Source organism: Carassius carassius, chromosome 48, assembly GCF_963082965.1.
Source record: "Carassius carassius chromosome 48, fCarCar2.1, whole genome shotgun sequence".
NCBI lineage: Eukaryota > Metazoa > Chordata > Actinopteri > Cypriniformes > Cyprinidae > Carassius > Carassius carassius.
This window is the reverse complement of record NC_081802.1, coordinates 19,008,574-19,025,230: the sequence shown is the minus strand read 5'-3', so window position 1 is coordinate 19,025,230 and position 16,657 is coordinate 19,008,574. Positions and strand designations below refer to the sequence as shown.

General features: G+C 41.0%; 1 protein-coding gene across 1 annotated transcript; it reads left to right on the top strand.

Moving 5' to 3' along the window:
- The first annotated feature begins 13,531 nt into the window (after positions 1 to 13,531).
- Positions 13,532 to 16,210, top strand: LOC132131462 (complement factor H-like). Its single transcript, XM_059543493.1, has 8 exons — positions 13,532 to 13,712; positions 13,803 to 13,908; positions 14,005 to 14,081; positions 14,235 to 14,417; positions 14,528 to 14,695; positions 15,135 to 15,329; positions 15,409 to 15,573; positions 15,898 to 16,210. Exons 1-8 carry the CDS (start codon positions 13,634 to 13,636, stop codon positions 16,089 to 16,091), a joined length of 1,167 nt encoding a protein of 388 aa, XP_059399476.1. The 5' UTR covers positions 13,532 to 13,633; the 3' UTR covers positions 16,092 to 16,210.
- Positions 16,211 to 16,657: the final 447 nt, after the last annotated feature.

Below are 16,657 nucleotides of genomic sequence, written 5' to 3'. Positions count from 1 at the left end.
AACGATGTCGCTGTAGATGAAGTGTCCCCAACTAAGCAAGCCAGAGGTGACAGCGGCAAGGAACCGAAACTCCATCGGTGACAGAATGGAGAAAAAAACCTTGGGAGAAACCAGGCTCAGTTGGGGGGCCAGTTCTCCTCTGACCAGACGAAACCAGTAGTTCAATTCCAGACTGCAGCAAAGTCAAATTGTGCAGAAGAATCATCTGTTTCCTGTGGTCTTGTCCTGGTGCTCCTCTGAGACAAGGTCTTCACAGGGGATCTGTATCTGGGGCTCTAGTTGTCCTGGTCTCCGCTGTCTTTCATGGATGTAGAGGTCCTTTCTAGGTGCTGATCCACCATCTGGTCTGGATACGTATTGGATCCGGGTGACTGCAGTGACCCTCTGATCTGGACACAGACTGGATCTGGTGGACACGGTGACCTCGGAACAAGAGAGAAACAGACAAATATTAGCGTAGATGCCATTCTTCTAATGATGTAGCAAGTACATAGGTTGTTATGGGAAGTGTATCCGGTTCCGGTTTACCTAATTAATGCAGCCTAAAAATCCTTTAACGGATTTGGATAATAAAAGCATATTCGTTTGTTATGTGTATGCCAGGTTAAAGAGATGGGTCTTTAATCTAGATTTAAACTGCAAGAGTGTGTCTGCCTCCCGAACAATGTTAGGTAGGTTATTCCAGAGTTTGGGCGCCAAATAGGAAAAGGATCTGCCGCATGCAGTTGATTTTGATATTCTAGGTATTATCAAATTGCCTGAGTTTTGAGAACGTAGCGGACGTAGAGGGTTATAATTTAAAAGGAGCTCATTCAAATACTGAGGTGCTAAACCATTCAGGGCTTTATAAGTAATAAGCAATATTTTAAAATCTATGCGATGCTTGATAGGGAGCCAGTGCAGTGTTGACAGGACCGGGCTAATATGGTCATACTTCCTGGTTCTAGTAAGAACTCTTGCTGCTGCATTTTGGACTAGCTGTAGTTTGTTTACTAAGCGTGCAGAACAACCACCCAATAAAGCATTACAATAATCTAACCTTGAGGTCATAAATGCGTGGATTAACATTTCTGCATTTGACATTGAGAGCATAGGCCGTAATTTAGATATATTTTTGAGATGGAAAAATGCAGTTTTACAAATGCTAGAAACGTGGCTTTCTAAGGAAAGATTGCGATCAAGTAGCACACCTAGGTTCCTAACTGATGATGAACAATTGACAGAGCAACCATCAAGTCTTAGACAGTGTTCTAGGTTTTTACAAGCAGAGTTTTTAGGCCCTATAATTAACACCTCTGTTTTTTCAGAATTTAGCAGTAAGAAATTACTCGTCATCCAGTTTTTTATATCGACTATGCAATCCATTAGTTTTTCAAATTGGTGTGTTTCACCGGGCTGCGAAGAAATATAGAGCTGAGTATCATCAGCATAACAGTGAAAGCTAACACCATGTTTCCTGATGATATCTCCCAAGGGTAACATATAAAGCGTGAAGAGTAGCGGCCCTAGTACTGAGCCTTGAGGTACTCCATACTGCACTTGTGATCGATAGGATACATCTTCATTCACTGCTACGAACTGATGGCGGTCATATAAGTACGATTTAAACCATGCTAATGCACTTCCACTGATGCCAACAAAGTATTCAAGTCTATGCAAAAGAATGTTGTGGTCAATTGTGTCAAACGCAGCACTAAGATCCAATAAAACTAATAGAGAGATACACCCACGATCAGATGATAAGAGCAGATCATTTGTAACTCTAAGAAGAGCAGTCTCAGTACTATGATACGGTCTAAATCCTGACTGGAAATCCTCACATATACCATTTTTCTCTAAGAAGGAATATAATTGTGTGGATACCACCTTTTCTAGTATCTTGGACAGAAAAGGGAGATTCGAGATTGGTCTATAATTAACTAGTTCTTTGGGGTCAAGTTGTGGTTTTTTGATGAGAGGCTTAATAACAGCCAGTTTGAAGGTTTTGGGGACATGTTCTAACTAATGACAATGAGGAATTAATAATAGTCAGAAGAGGATCTATGACTTCTGGAAGCACCTCTTTCAGGGTCTAACATACATGTTGTTGGTTTAGATGATTTAACAAGTTTATACAATTCTTCCTCTCCTATGGTAGAGAATGAGTGGAACTGTTCCTCAGGGGGTCTATAGTGCACTGTCTGATGTGATACTGTAGCTGACGGCTGAATGGTTGCAATTTTATCTCTAATAGTATCGATTTTAGAAGTAAAGTAGTTCATAAAGTCATTACTGCTGTGGTGTTGGGAAATGTCAACACTTGTTGAGGCTTTATTTTTCGTTAATTTAGCCACTGTATTGAATAAATACCTGGGGTTATGTTTGTTTTCTTCTAAAAGAGAAGAAAAGTAATCGGATCTAGCAGTTTTTAATGCTTTTCTGTAGGATATGTTACTTTCCCGCCAAGCAATACGAAATACCTCTAGTTTTGTTTTCCTCCAGCTGCGCTCCATTTTTCGGGCTGCTCTCTTTAGGGTGCGAGTATGCTCATTATACCATGGTGTAAAACTGTTTTCCTTAACCTTCCTTAAGCGTAAAGGAGCAACTTTATTTAAAGTGCTAGAAAAGAGAGAGTCCATAGTTTCTGTTACATCATCAAGTTGTTCTGAGGTTTTGGATATGCTAAAGAATTTGGTTACATCAGGAAGATAACTTAAAAAGCAGTCTTGCGTTAGTGTTTAGTTAATAAAAATCTTGTAAACAAATTACATGAGTTTCTGATTCTGCCTTTCAAATCAATGTACCTTTGCGATTCCGATTTTGCTACATACTCTTATGCATTAATACTGTATGAAAGTATTTTCTGTGGCCATGGAAATATCCTTTCTTAGAGTTAATATAAAATTACGCTTACATAATTTAAGTATTTGTCTTCATTTCTAAATATTCAGTGGTTTAGGTCTTATTTGGGTGGAAGACAGCAGTGTGTCAGGGTTAACGGGGCTAAGTCTCCTCTGCAGATAAAAAAATCACGGGAGTACCACAAGGTTCTGTACTTGGCCCTCTGCTGTTTACAATGTACATTAATGACTTACCAAATTGCTGTCCAGGCGTTGGCTGCCAGATGTATGCTGATGACACTGTCATCCATGTGTCCACTACAACACCCAGCCTGGCAGGTGAGCACCTGACTCAGGCACTACATAACATCTCTAAATGGCTTGAGTTGTCTCATTTAACTCTTAATGCTAAAAAACACTTTCCATGTGCTTCTCCATGAGAAATAGGCCTACAAGGGATGTATTTGAGATGCAGATTAAAAATGAAGTAATTAAGACAGTGAATGAAGTCAAGTATCTAGGGATTATTCTAGATAAGAATTTAAAATTTGACAGTCACATTGAGTACATCTGTAAGAAGGTCAAACCAAACCTTAATTGTTTTCGTGTTATTAAAAGAGATTTGTCATGTCAAACTGCAAAACTTTACATGCATGCAATGATTTTTTCACATTCATCATATTGTGTCACATCATGGTCCCAAGTCTCTCCAAATAAATTAAAGCCTATTATTTTAATATATAAACAGGCAATAAAAGTTATGGACCAGAAACCCATGAGATGGCATCATTGAAATGTTCTAAGAAAGCATAACCTTCTTAGTTTTGATAGTTTCATTTATTTTAATTATCTCAAATTGGTTTTTAAATGTCTAATGAATCATGTTTCAACAATGTTTTCTGAATTGGTCAGTAGGCGTCAGAACTCTCATAGGGCAAACACACGAGCCACTATTAGTGGTGACTGTCTTGTTCCAAAGTATAAGACCTCAAACTGCTTTCTCTGGATAGGGGCCAAAACGGTGGAATGCCTTATCAACTAATTTAAAACTAGAGACCAATGGTAATGCTTTTAACAGAGGACTTAAACAATGGTTAAAAAACAAACAACAGTGCACACATGAATAGTTCTTTACATCATATTATTATTGCGATATTGTCTGATTATGTTGTCTTTGCTTTGTAGCTTCTGTATAATTTTTTTTTCTCTTAATTTGTATCATTATTATTACTTTTATTGTAACATTTTTATTGTTATTTATTATTATTAGCATTGCTTTTTGTTTTTTTTTTCTCTGAAAAATCTCCTGTGGACTAGTGTTGAAAATTAGCATGCATGCTAAAATACTTAAGCAAGTGCATATGGTTTGTCCAATGTAACTGTGATGTCCATGTTAAATAATTTTTTTTATAATAATAATAATAATAATATATTTGAATGTATCAATATATAGCCTTTTTCAATATATGAAAATGTGTTACGTAATATCTCATATTACATTTTGGAGTATATTCCCATATAGTTTTTTGTTCCGTAAGGGTCGCCACATTAACAAATGCCTGTCTATTGTGAAATGCGCACATGTCAAGACGGAAGCACTAGAGTGGTCTCAACATTAGGTTATAAAACCTGTCTAACCTGCAGCCTAACAAACATTAACAACACATCAGATAAGAAGGACTTGGAGGTCGCCATACTTCAGGTTGAGTGGGCCCTGACCCTCAAAGGTGACTGGAGTTGTGTTGCTGAATAAGTCTCATTTTAGAATTTGTAAATAGAATTTGAATTAATTGCTGTGTGACTGTAGCCTTACAAGTCCTATGCACATTACAGTGTTTACATGCAGTAAGTCAAAACTTGCACAAGATTTTAAAATTGCTAAAATGTTTGCCATAATTGAAATTAAATAAGAAATATATATTTATTTTAACCTATATGTAAGTCAATAATGCATAATAGATTTGAATGATGCGAGTATTTAGTCCTTTATGTCCAATATTAGGTAAGCATATTTTGCAGTTGAAATAAATAATGAAAGCGTGTTCTGTATTTTGTGTGTGTTTTTGTATAGGAGATGGGTGATGTCTAGCCTAATATAATCTGTTGTATAATTTAGTTCTAGTGCTACACTGGGAGGTCATGTAATCACTTGTGCAGTGCTCAGGTGTGAATGACCTCTCGAAGTATCTTCACTCCTATCTGCTTGTTGTGTGTTTAAGTTGGTGTAAGTGGGACCAGACATCCTTGTGGAATTTGTCCCTCAAATTTGGTAGCAGTAAACCTGAAAGGGAAACAGACAGAGAGAAAAATAGTTTAATCTTGAGATTTTAAGACTGGTGGATCTTAATTTTCCTGTATTGTCCACAGCCAAACAGTTATTTCAGATGGTTGTAATCCAAGATTGCATATCATCAGGAGCAAATTTGTTTCAGTTTACAAAGACATTTTTTTTGTAAAATAAAAGGCCAAAACAAACTGAGTGTTAATGGTCAGATCTAGAAGCTAGTGTTTCAGCACAGTCTAAGCATGTTGCACCTTAAAGGGATAGTTCACCCAAAATGGAGGGACAGAAAGCTCTCGGACTAAATCTAAAATATCTTAAAGTGTGTTCCAAAGATGAACGGAGGTCTTATGGGTTTGGAACAACATGAGGGTGAGTTATTAATGACATCATTTTCATTTTTCGATGAACCTAACCCTTTAAGATGCTGTTACAGCTGAGTTTACACAGAGTGAGTAAGTTTATACAGAAAGAGTGATGTTTAATACATCTAATTTGATTAATTTGACTGTTTAATTAATTCTACTTCAGAAGAAGTTGAGTATATCCTCTGAATGGGTTTAACCCTGTCACAATGATAAATGAAGGATCCAAAAGCAGAGATGAAAAATAAACAGTCTTTAATGGAATAATCTTAACAAAGGCAGTCTGTAGTAGAAGCACACAGAACGGGATCTTGAAATAATGAGCTGACTCCTGTCTGAGGATTAGCCAAGCAAGGCTTCCATGAAGCAGGCAGTAGCAGCACAGGAGTAGAACTCAGTCAGGTGAGCACCGCAGGTTACTCACTCATCGGTACAACAGGAAACAGAGACAACAGGAAAACTCGACTGTTCCAGACAAACAAGACAGAATAAACGTGAGTACAATACTTAATTCAAACTAGCAGCAATACGAACGTGTGACATACAACAATAATCCGACAGAGAAACTACTAAAACCAACACCAGATAAAGGGTGAACACTCAGAGCAAAGTAGGAACAGGTGTCAAAGCAAATCAGCGCGAGCGCTAATAGTAATGACTACCAGGTGAATAATGAGGTGTGTGTGTGTGTGGGTGTGTGTGTGTGTGTGTGTGTGTGTGTGTGTGCGTGCGTGTATGTGTGTGTGCGTGAGTATGCATGAGAGAGAAGAGACAACCTGACTCATGACAGTACCCCTCCCTCAACGAGCGTCACTAGACGCTCGAAGAAGGGGCCTGGCGGGACCGATAAAAGTCATCAATCAGCGAGCAGTCCAGGACGTCCCGGGCTGGAATCCACCACCTCTCCTCCAGACCGTACCCCTCCCAATCCACCAGAAACTGGTGGCCACGCCCCCGAGGGCGAACATCGAGGAGCTTGCGGACTCTGTAAATAGAGTCCCCCTCATCAATAGGAGGAGGGGGAAGGACGGGACGAGCGGGAGCACGAATAACGGGCTTAATACAGGACACATGAAAGACCGGGTGAACACGACGCAACTGACCGGTCAATCTAAGCTTAACCGCGACTGGACTGATGACCTTAACGATAGAAAAAGGTCCGACGAAACGAGGCATGAGCTTGCGAGACGTCTCCTGAATAGGGAGATTGCGGGTGGACAACCACACCCACTGACCGCAAATATATCTGGGAGATCTAATTTCCGCGGCGATTAGCGGCCCTACGAGTTCGCTCCCTGGTCTGACATAAAGCAGCTCTCACCCTCCTCCAGGTACGCTTGCACCTTTGAATGAAAGCCTCGACAGACGGAACTGAAACCAGCGGCTCTTGTGCTGAAAAAACAGGCGGCTGGTAACCGAGACAACTTTCAAACGGGGATAACCCAGTGGCAGACGAAGGAAGAGAATTATGGGCATATTCAGCCCAGGGCAATTGCTCGCACCAAGACGCGGAATTCTGAGCGGTGAGACTACGCAACATGCGACCAAGAATCTGATTGGTCCTCTCGGCTTGCCCATTGGTCTGTGGGTGGAACCCTGATGACAGACTGGGGGAAGCCCCAATCTGACGACAGAATTCCCTCCAGAACTGAGAGGTGAATTGGGAACCTCTGTCAGACACAATGTCCAACGGAAGACCATGGATCTTAAAAACGTGATTCACCATAACCTGCGCAGTCTCCTGAGCCGGCGGTAATTTGGGAAGCGGAATAAAGCGCGCAGCTTTAGAAAAACAATCCACGACGGTGAGGATGACCGTATTACCAGCCGACGGGGGAAGCCCCGTGACGAAATCCAACACAATATGAGACCAGGGACGCGAGGGAATGAGAAGTGGTCTGAGGAGACCCGCCGGAGGACTGTTATTAGACTTGGTCTGGGCGCAAATGGGACAAGCCACAACAAACCGACGAATATCGCACTCACGAGTGGGCCACCAAAAACTCCGACGAATAGCAGCAAGCGTACATTTAACCCCGGGGTGGGCGACTAATTTAGAAGAGTGACCCCAGCGAAGCACCGTCGAACGCGCAACTTCAGGGACATACAACGTTCCCTCCGGAGCGCGGGGTGGCCTCGAGATGCGCGAAAGTGCACGCTTTACCGCCTGTTCCACTCCCCAGACAGCTGTCCCGACCACACAGTGCCGAGGCAAAATCACCTCATCGGTCGAGGAGCCCTCTGAGGAGTCGAACTGCCGAGAAAGAGCGTCAGGTTTGAGATTCTTGGAGCCGGGTCTAAATGAAATAGAAAAATCAAAACGATCAAAAAATAAAGCCCAGCGGGCCTGACGGGAGTTCAAACGTTTTGCAGAGCGAATGTACTCCAGATTGCGATGATCCGTCCAGACGATGAATGGAACACTCGCTCCCTCTAGCCAGTGTCGCCATTCACCGAGCGCCAGACGGATCGCCAAGAGCTCCCGGTTACCAACATCGTAGTTGCGCTCCGCGGGCGACAGACGGTGGGAGTAAAAAGCGCACGGATGAACCTTGTCATCCTGGGAAGAGCGTTGCGACAAGACAGCTCCTATCCCAATGTCGGAGGCGTCGACCTCAACAATAAATTGACGTTCAGGATCAGGAGTGATCAGGATGGGTGCGGAGGTAAAAAGCCTCTTAAGATGATCAAACGCATCCTGAGCAGCCTCTGACCAAGCAAATCGAATCTTGGACGAGGTGAGAGCGGTAAGAGAAGCGGCAACCTGACTAAAATTACGAATAAAGCGCCGGTAAAAATTTGCAAATCCCAGAAACCTCTGGAGCGCAAGTCGAGACTCAGGAACTGCCCAATCGAGAACTGCCCGGACCTTATCAGGGTCCATACTAATCCCCTCTGCAGACACGACCGAACCGAGAAACCTAACCGACTGCGCATGAAAGACGCACTTCTCAGCCTTAACATAAAGGCGATTCTCTAAAAGACGCTGCAAGACACGACGAACGTGTTGAACATGTACCTGGAGAGATGGAGAGAAAATTAAAATGTCATCCAGGTACACAAACACGAAAACATTTATCATGTCTCTCAAGACATCGTTCACTAACGCTTGAAACACAGAGGGGGCGTTGACCAACCCGAACGGAAGGACCCGATATTCAAAGTGACCGACAGGGGTGTTAAACGCGGTCTTCCACTCGTCCCCCTCTTTGATGCGCACTAAATGGTAGGCGTTACGCAGATCTAACTTAGTAATGATCCTTGCGCCCTGTATGATCTCGAAGCCGACGACATAAGGGGCAAGGGGTAACGATTCTTGACCGTTATGTCGTTCAGCCCCCGATAATCGATACAAGGACGCAAAGACCCATCCTTCTTCTTGACAAAGAAGAACCCTGCGCCGGCGGGAGACGAAGAGGGAACAATGATTCCCGCCTCAAGAGACTCCGTAAGATATTTCTCCAGAGCCTCTCGTTCGGGCGGCGCAAGGGAGTACAGTCTACCGCGCGGGGGCGTGGTGCCGGGAAGGAGATCGATTGCGCAATTGTACGGACGGTGAGGCGGTAGAGAAACCGCCCGGGAACGGCTGAAGACCGCCCGCAGATCATGGTACTCCTCCGGGACCCCAGACAAATCATCAGGTTCCTCCTGAAAAACAGAAAGAGAAGACACGGGAGTAACAGCAGAAACCAAACAATTAGAATGACAAGATAATTTCCATGAATGAATAGACCCCTTAACCCAATCTATCTGTGGATTATGAAGAATAAGCCAGGGATGTCCTAAAACAATGGGGGTGAAGGGAGATTGAAAAACATAAAAAGAAACAGTCTCCTGATGATTACCGGATACCGTCAAACTAACCGGACTGGTGACCTGACGAACTGAGGTGAGCTCTCTACCATCCAGGGCAAAGACAGATGTTACATCAGTGAGATCGATCAGAGGAATCTTGAGTTCACGAGCCCACCTCTCATCTATAAAATTGCCCTCTGCCCCGGAGTCAATAAGCGCGAGTCCAGTAACAGAGTGACCAGCCCAACGAAGAATAGCAGAAACTGTGGTTCGAGACCTTGACGATGAGGAGATGACAGAAGCGCTCACCAGTACTCCTCCGTCTACTGGCGAGCCTTGGCTTTTAAACCGCAGGCGGAAGCAAAGTGGCCGGCCATACCACAGTAAAGGCACAAACGGTTCACTATACGGCGCTGACGCTCCTCCGGAGAAATGCGCACGCTCCCCAGCTGCATGGGCTCCGCGTCAGGCTGGTTTCGGACGGGAGTTGCAGCAGAAAAGGTCTCACCAGAAGTAGGGAAAGAGCGAACTCGTCGTCTTTGCTCAAAACACTTATCCAAACGGATGGCCTGGTCGATAAGCTGATCGAGGTCCGTAGGCGCCTCTCGCGCGTAAATCTCCTCCTTCAGGTCTAAATTCAGTCCCTCTAGGAAGCGAGCGATTAAAGCAGGTTCATTCCATTCACTAGTGGAGGCAAGGGTGCGAAACTCAATCGCAAAGTCAGCTACCGATCTTCTGCCCTGGCGAAGAACAGCAAGCAGACGAGAAGCCTCACTGCCGAAGACCGACCTGTCGAAGACCTTCAACATCTCCTCCTTAAAAAGACGGTACTTCTTGCAACATGCAGACTCAGCCTCCCAGACCGACGTTCCCCACTCGCGTGCTCGTCCCGTGAGGAGAGAGAGAACATAAGCAATGCGAGCCCGGTCCTCCGCGTACGTCTGGGGCTGAAGTGAGAAGACAACCTCACATTGAATGAGAAACGCTCTACATTCCGTTGGCTCACCCGCATAACAGGACGGATTGTTGACCCGTGGTTCCGATGCCAGTTGACGACTCTGAGACGCGGCTGATTCCTCGCGAAGATGATGTAAACGAGCAGACAGATCGGAAACCTGGGCTGAAAGGCTCTTCATCGCCTCATGAGCGGCGACCAGCTGTTCCTCATGTCTGCCAAGCAAGCTCCCCTGTATCTCGACCGCTGTTCGGACCTCCTCTGCTGGATCCATGCTCTGGTCGGATTATTCTGTCACAATGATAAATGAAGGATCCAAAAGCAGAGATGAAAAATAAACAGTCTTTAATGGAATAATCTTAACAAAGGCAGTCTGTAGTAGAAGCACACAGAACGGGATCTTGAAATAATGAGCTGACTCCTGTCTGAGGATTAGCCAAGCAAGGCTTCCATGAAGCAGGCAGTAGCAGCACAGGAGTTGATCTCAGTCAGGTGAGCACCGCAGGTTACTCACTCATCGGTACAACAGGAAACAGAGACAACAGGAAAACTCGACTGTTCCAGACAAACAAGACAGAATAAACGTGAGTACAATACTTAATTCAAACTAGCAGCAATACGAACGTGTGACATACAACAATAATCCGACAGAGAAACTACTAAAACCAACACCAGATAAAGGGTGAACACTCAGAGCAAAGTAGGAACAGGTGTCAAAGCAAATCAGCGCGAGCGCTAATAGTAATGACTACCAGGTGAATAATGAGGTGTGTATGTGTGTGTGTGTGTGTGTGTGTGTGTGTGTGTGCGTGTGCGTGTATGTGTGTGTGCGTGAGTATGCGTGAGAGAGAAGAGACAACCTGACTCATGACAAACCCCCAGACTTGGTTACAAGCCTGTCAGTAGCATCAAAATTATTATTATTTCCTTTACAGTTTTAGATTGTGAACTTCTAATGTCTACTCTTCTATTCACAGTCACTGGGACTTCTGCATGGCAGCAGCAGTGTTCTAGGACTGAGCTAAAAATTTTTGCCAGATTAGAGTTTCTGTTGAGATTCTCTAATTCTCTAAGTTTTGCCCAACTTTACTTACAATCATAATTTCTCTTAAATTCTTTGCACATAAATGTTTACTTTTCAAATCTTGCAAAGTTATTGAAGTAAAGCCAATAAACCTTTTTAAAAAAAAAAAAAAAAAAAAAATTATTAATATCAGAATTTAGGTTGCGATTTACAGCCATCAGCTGTTAATTTTGGTTCAAGAGACATCGTTCTTCATCTACTCCGCTGCTATCATATCCCTGTCAATTCATGTGGTTTTGTCTAATTCTTAAGCCCCACCTGATTTCTGCATTCTCCAGTGTAAGATGATTATTCCGACTCATTCTACATAAATATTTCTATTTGGGGTGCATCTAAGCTTTCCCTCAACACTTCTATAACGACGAATAAGAATTGATTCACCACAGCAGCTGGAGAAAAGGAAGGAGAAGCTCAAACCTCTTTCTGGAGCACATTTGTATGTTGCACTGAAAAGACCCTCACCAACAGGAGATGGGGTCACTAGCTGTAAGACTCCACCCGCCAGCCCAAGAATAATGGTAATCGTAATCCACTGGCCTGGTCAAAGGTTTAATGTGTATTCAGTCTATTACTTGCACTTCTGAAATTATCAGGATTTAGTTAGAATTTTAGTCTAGCTCCGTGTTCAATCTGACACCAATTTCACATGATAATTCAATTCTGGAAATCCCACCCTTACACTAATCTTGATTCAGTATTAACTTTTAAGTGCAACCTGTTGCAATACAATATGGTCACTCAATAGCAACGCTCTCCCACATATTTAGCTATTGCAACTGCGCTTATTTCCGTTGTTGGTATAAGTGGCAGTGAGTGGTAATAGACAAGAAATGTACAGTTTTATACGATCATGCTGATAATGTTTCTTTAGTCCTTCGCAAACACTACACTACAGAGAATTCATGACTTATGCTGACTTTAACCAAGGGTTCAGTGTTTGGCTTGTTAATAGCTGTTAATACCGTATACTCTACACCAGAAAGGCACTGTGGGGGGAAGTCGTGGCCAAGTGGTTAGAGAGTATGACTCCTAACCCTAAGGTTGTTGGTTCACGTCTCGGGCTGGCAATACCACAACTGAGGTGCCTTTGAGCAAGGCACCGAACCCCCAACTGCTCCCTGTGTGTGTGTGTTCACTGCTGTGTGTGCGTGTGTGTGTGCACTTTGGATGGGTTAAATGCAGAGCACGAATTCTGAGTATGGGTCACCATACTTGGCTGAATGTCACGTCACTGTTTACATTCTTTTTCTTTGTTGAGATTAAACTGTCTAAAAATACTAACAAAGCACTTAGTGACAGCAGTTAACAATATGAGTTAATCATTTAATGTACTGTCTAATACAAGTCTACTATACATACATATACATAAGTCTACTATATACGGTATACTGTGCACTTGAAGGAACCTTCCTTAGGTCATCTAGGAGACAATGACAATTTAAACAATTTAAGTCAAATACTTCAGTTGTCAAACTTTTCTTCTCCCTCTATTTTATTATTATTAGTATTAATATTATTATTTAATAGGTTACTCAATTCTAAAAGACACATTTTGCAATGGGAGATACAGACATGTTTTGCAATGACTGTACTATCTCAATGTCTGAAATCTTGAACGTGTTGTGAAACGTTTTTCATCTCACTCATTCTAATGGGACAGATTCATTTATTACATAATATTCTTCTTGAATCTATCATATAAAGTACATGAACCAGTCAGAAACATCAGGACTGGATTCACAGGATTAAGCTGCAGAGTTCAGTATTGGACATGTAAATCATTTAGAAACCCGCACTTTGCTTTCTGTTCATATGTCACACACACATGACTCTAGAAGTTTGACTTTGGTGTTTCGGTGTGTCCAAATGACAAACATGAGTTGTTGCATCAGATACGATTTTTTGTTTTCTCATATACAGGAACTATTGCTTGTGCACAGAGAGGTCTGGTGTAAGACAGACGTCTTTTTGACGAACATATAAGAGATTCAAAGACAAGCCAAATAAAAGGTACTTGTGAACTGAGCTCAAAATGAGAGTTCCTGTAAAACTCCTTGGCTTCAGCTTGTGGTTGCTTTCCTTAAATTTTGCCCAATGTCAAGGCAAGTGATTTAAATTATTTTTCTAAACTTAAATATAAATGATATGCAGTTCCCAAAACATTTAACTGAACTTATGTAGCTTCAGAGAGTGTTGACTAATTGTGCATTTACTTTAGTGTGTAACATTTATTTGTGCTTCTCAGAATGTCTTCAAAAGGACATTAAATATGAAAACACCGAACCAGTTGCGAAAGCTTCATACGCTGATGGTGAAACAGTGAAAGTAAACTGCATGGCAGGTTATACTGGCTTGTATAAATTAAAGTGTGAAAAGGGAAAATGGAAGAAATCCACTGAGCGACCATGTGCAAGTAAGAAAATTATCAATAGGACGGCAACATATTTTTGGAGTTATTAAATCAACTTTGTCATGGAAAGTACAACTTGCTTTATTTATGCAGAAAAAAAATGTAGTCATCCAGGTGACACACCAAATGGTGATTTTAAACTTAAGGAGGGAACGGAATTTGTTTTTGGAGCAACAGTGTTGTATACTTGCAAGAAAGGGTAAAAGTGCCTTAAGCATTATTAAATCTCTTTTTGTTGTATGAAATGTATATTATCCTTATGAGTTTGTACTGTTAAAAAACATTTTGTTTACAGGTATGAAATGGCCAGCAGAACCAATCAGCGTACCTGCAGAGCTCAAGGATGGGACAATGCTGTTCCTGTCTGTGAGGGTACGATTTATTGAAAACCACTGTTTTCTGTTTTTTGTTTGATTTCTCTAAGTCATATCATTCTACATTAATGATTCACTGATTTATTTATTATTGAGTGATTGGTTTGTTGGTTTATTTATTTATGTATTTTCTTATTCACTGATGGCCTAGTTGTGAAATGTCCAGCCATTCGCACAGACGGGGATGTAACTGCATCAGGCAAAACAGAGGATGGAAGTTATGGTGATATTATTCACTTTGAGTGTGTATCTTCTGATAAAATAGTAGACAGAAGTAGTGACATTCAGTGTGAAGAGACGGGCAAATGGAGCGACATTGTTCCAAAGTGCAAAGGTGCATTTCCATTGTTTAATTGATTTAGTTTTTTTCCATATTACCACCCAATGATCACAGATTTCTGTGCACCAGTTGATTTATTCTTGTTTCTCTCTCTTTTCATACAGAAATAACATGCACAGCGCCTGTCATATCAAATGGAAATGTTGTTGATCCACAGCCAAAATACCATAAAGATGCTATATTAAAATACAAATGCAATCAAGGGTTCAAGGAGAGCGAGGATATCCCCAGATGTGCTAAATTTGGCTGGACTCTGAACCCAGAATGTCATGGTAATCCACGACTGTTACATAATACACAATTCATATGGGAGGTGATACAACCGTATATTTTTCATAATGCAAAAGACTTGGTAGCGTCACACTTGAAAAGATTAATTCTTAAAAATAAAAATTTAAAAAAAAAAAATTAAAAATTCAAATTTAGCTAATTGAATCTAATTTGCTAATTTGTGGCTACATTTCATTTGTTGTTGTTAACAATCATCTAAACACATTTTTACACATTAAATTAAACATGAAATTCAGAAATAATTATAGTTTTTTTCTTGTAGAATATTCTCCAATAACTTAGAACATTTGCTTTACAGTGTAGATAAGGTCTCTAAAAGTTTTTTGTACATAATCAAAAGACAAATCGGACCTAGTTTGACAGATTTTTGGTGCTTCATCTCTTCTTAGCTTTAGTTCTGTATAATTATGTCTCGTACAGAAATAACTTGTGAGCTGAAGTCAACCACTTTTGGGGTGCAAAAGATCAAACCGAAGGAAAAAACTATTTTCAGAGCTGGAGAAAGTGTGGAGATCACCTGCTCTGAAAAACACTGGCTGTTTGGTACAAAAAAAAGCAACCGATCTTTTACATGCCAAAGTAATGGGAAGTGGGACTATGAGCCTGTTTGTGAAGGTAAGATTATAGAGAAACACTTCTGGATTTGGTAATAAATTTATTGTATGTCATTAAAAGCATGTGAATCTTGTTTCAGAGATTACTTGTGAAGATCCTCTTGACCAGCATGTGTCTAGACCATACTGGGGAAAGCTGAAACTGGGAGTAAAACAGTTTTTCAGTTGTGAGTCTGGATATCGTGAAATGGGAAAAGTGGCCACATGTACCCGAGATGGATGGATACCAAAACCACTCTGTACTGGTATGATTAGCTGTGAAGGATTAACATTTTTGCTACTCACGTAATATCAATTATATAATTAAGCTGAAGGTTTTCTTTTTTTTTTTTTTTTGAATTATGTGTGACCCACCAAAAATCCCAAATGCAGAGATGTGTCTCTCTCTCTCTCTCTCTCACTCACTCTCACTCACTCTTTAGTACTGTCCTGACTGATGAAATTATTTCACATAACAGATAAGACAAAATTAGCAGTTTTAAAAACGTAGTTGAAACGTAGTTCATTGTGCTGATGAATCAATATATGTATATTTTAACACTGACAGTGACATGTTGGGTTTATTTCAGGGCCCTGTATAGTGACGGTTGAGGAAATGGATAAAAGAGGAATAGAGCTGCGGTGGAAGCCAAAGGGAACAATAATCTCACCACAAAATGATCACATCGAATTTGCATGCCAGAGGGGCAAACAATTAAGAAGCAATATCCTCCTAAAACAAAAGTGTAATGATGGAGTGATGGCTTTGCCTGAGTGTGTGTGACAGTGGAAATAGAGCATAGATGAAGCATAAGCAGTACTACGTAGAAAAAACAGCAGAGCAGATCAAAATAAACCAAAAAAATTCCCAATTCAGTTTCTCTGTTTTGTATTTCTTGCGAGTAAAACTGAAGAAAAGCTAAAAGCAACATTAAAAAAAAAAAGTTTATGTATGAAAAAATAATTGAGCATATTTACAATATTTATAAACTTTCAACAATTAAGGTATATTTTCCATGTTAATCAAAGTTTTTGTCCTAACTAGCCGCAACAGCAACAGACACGCAAAATGTATATTTTGGAAACGGTTTATATTTCCGTGACGCAGCTTTAAAAACAACATGCAAATTATATGATAGTATTCTCAGGTACTGATTATATGCTTTATTCGAAGTAAAACATGTCTAATGAGTTTTAATATAATTCTGCGTGACCGTTATAGCCATACTCAAAGCAAAAATATAGTTTACCTCAAATATCTTGAAAATAAGATTACGTTAAAATACGTTAAAACTGCGAATTCAATGCAAACCAATAAGAGCATTCCATGACAAAGATGGTATCAATCAC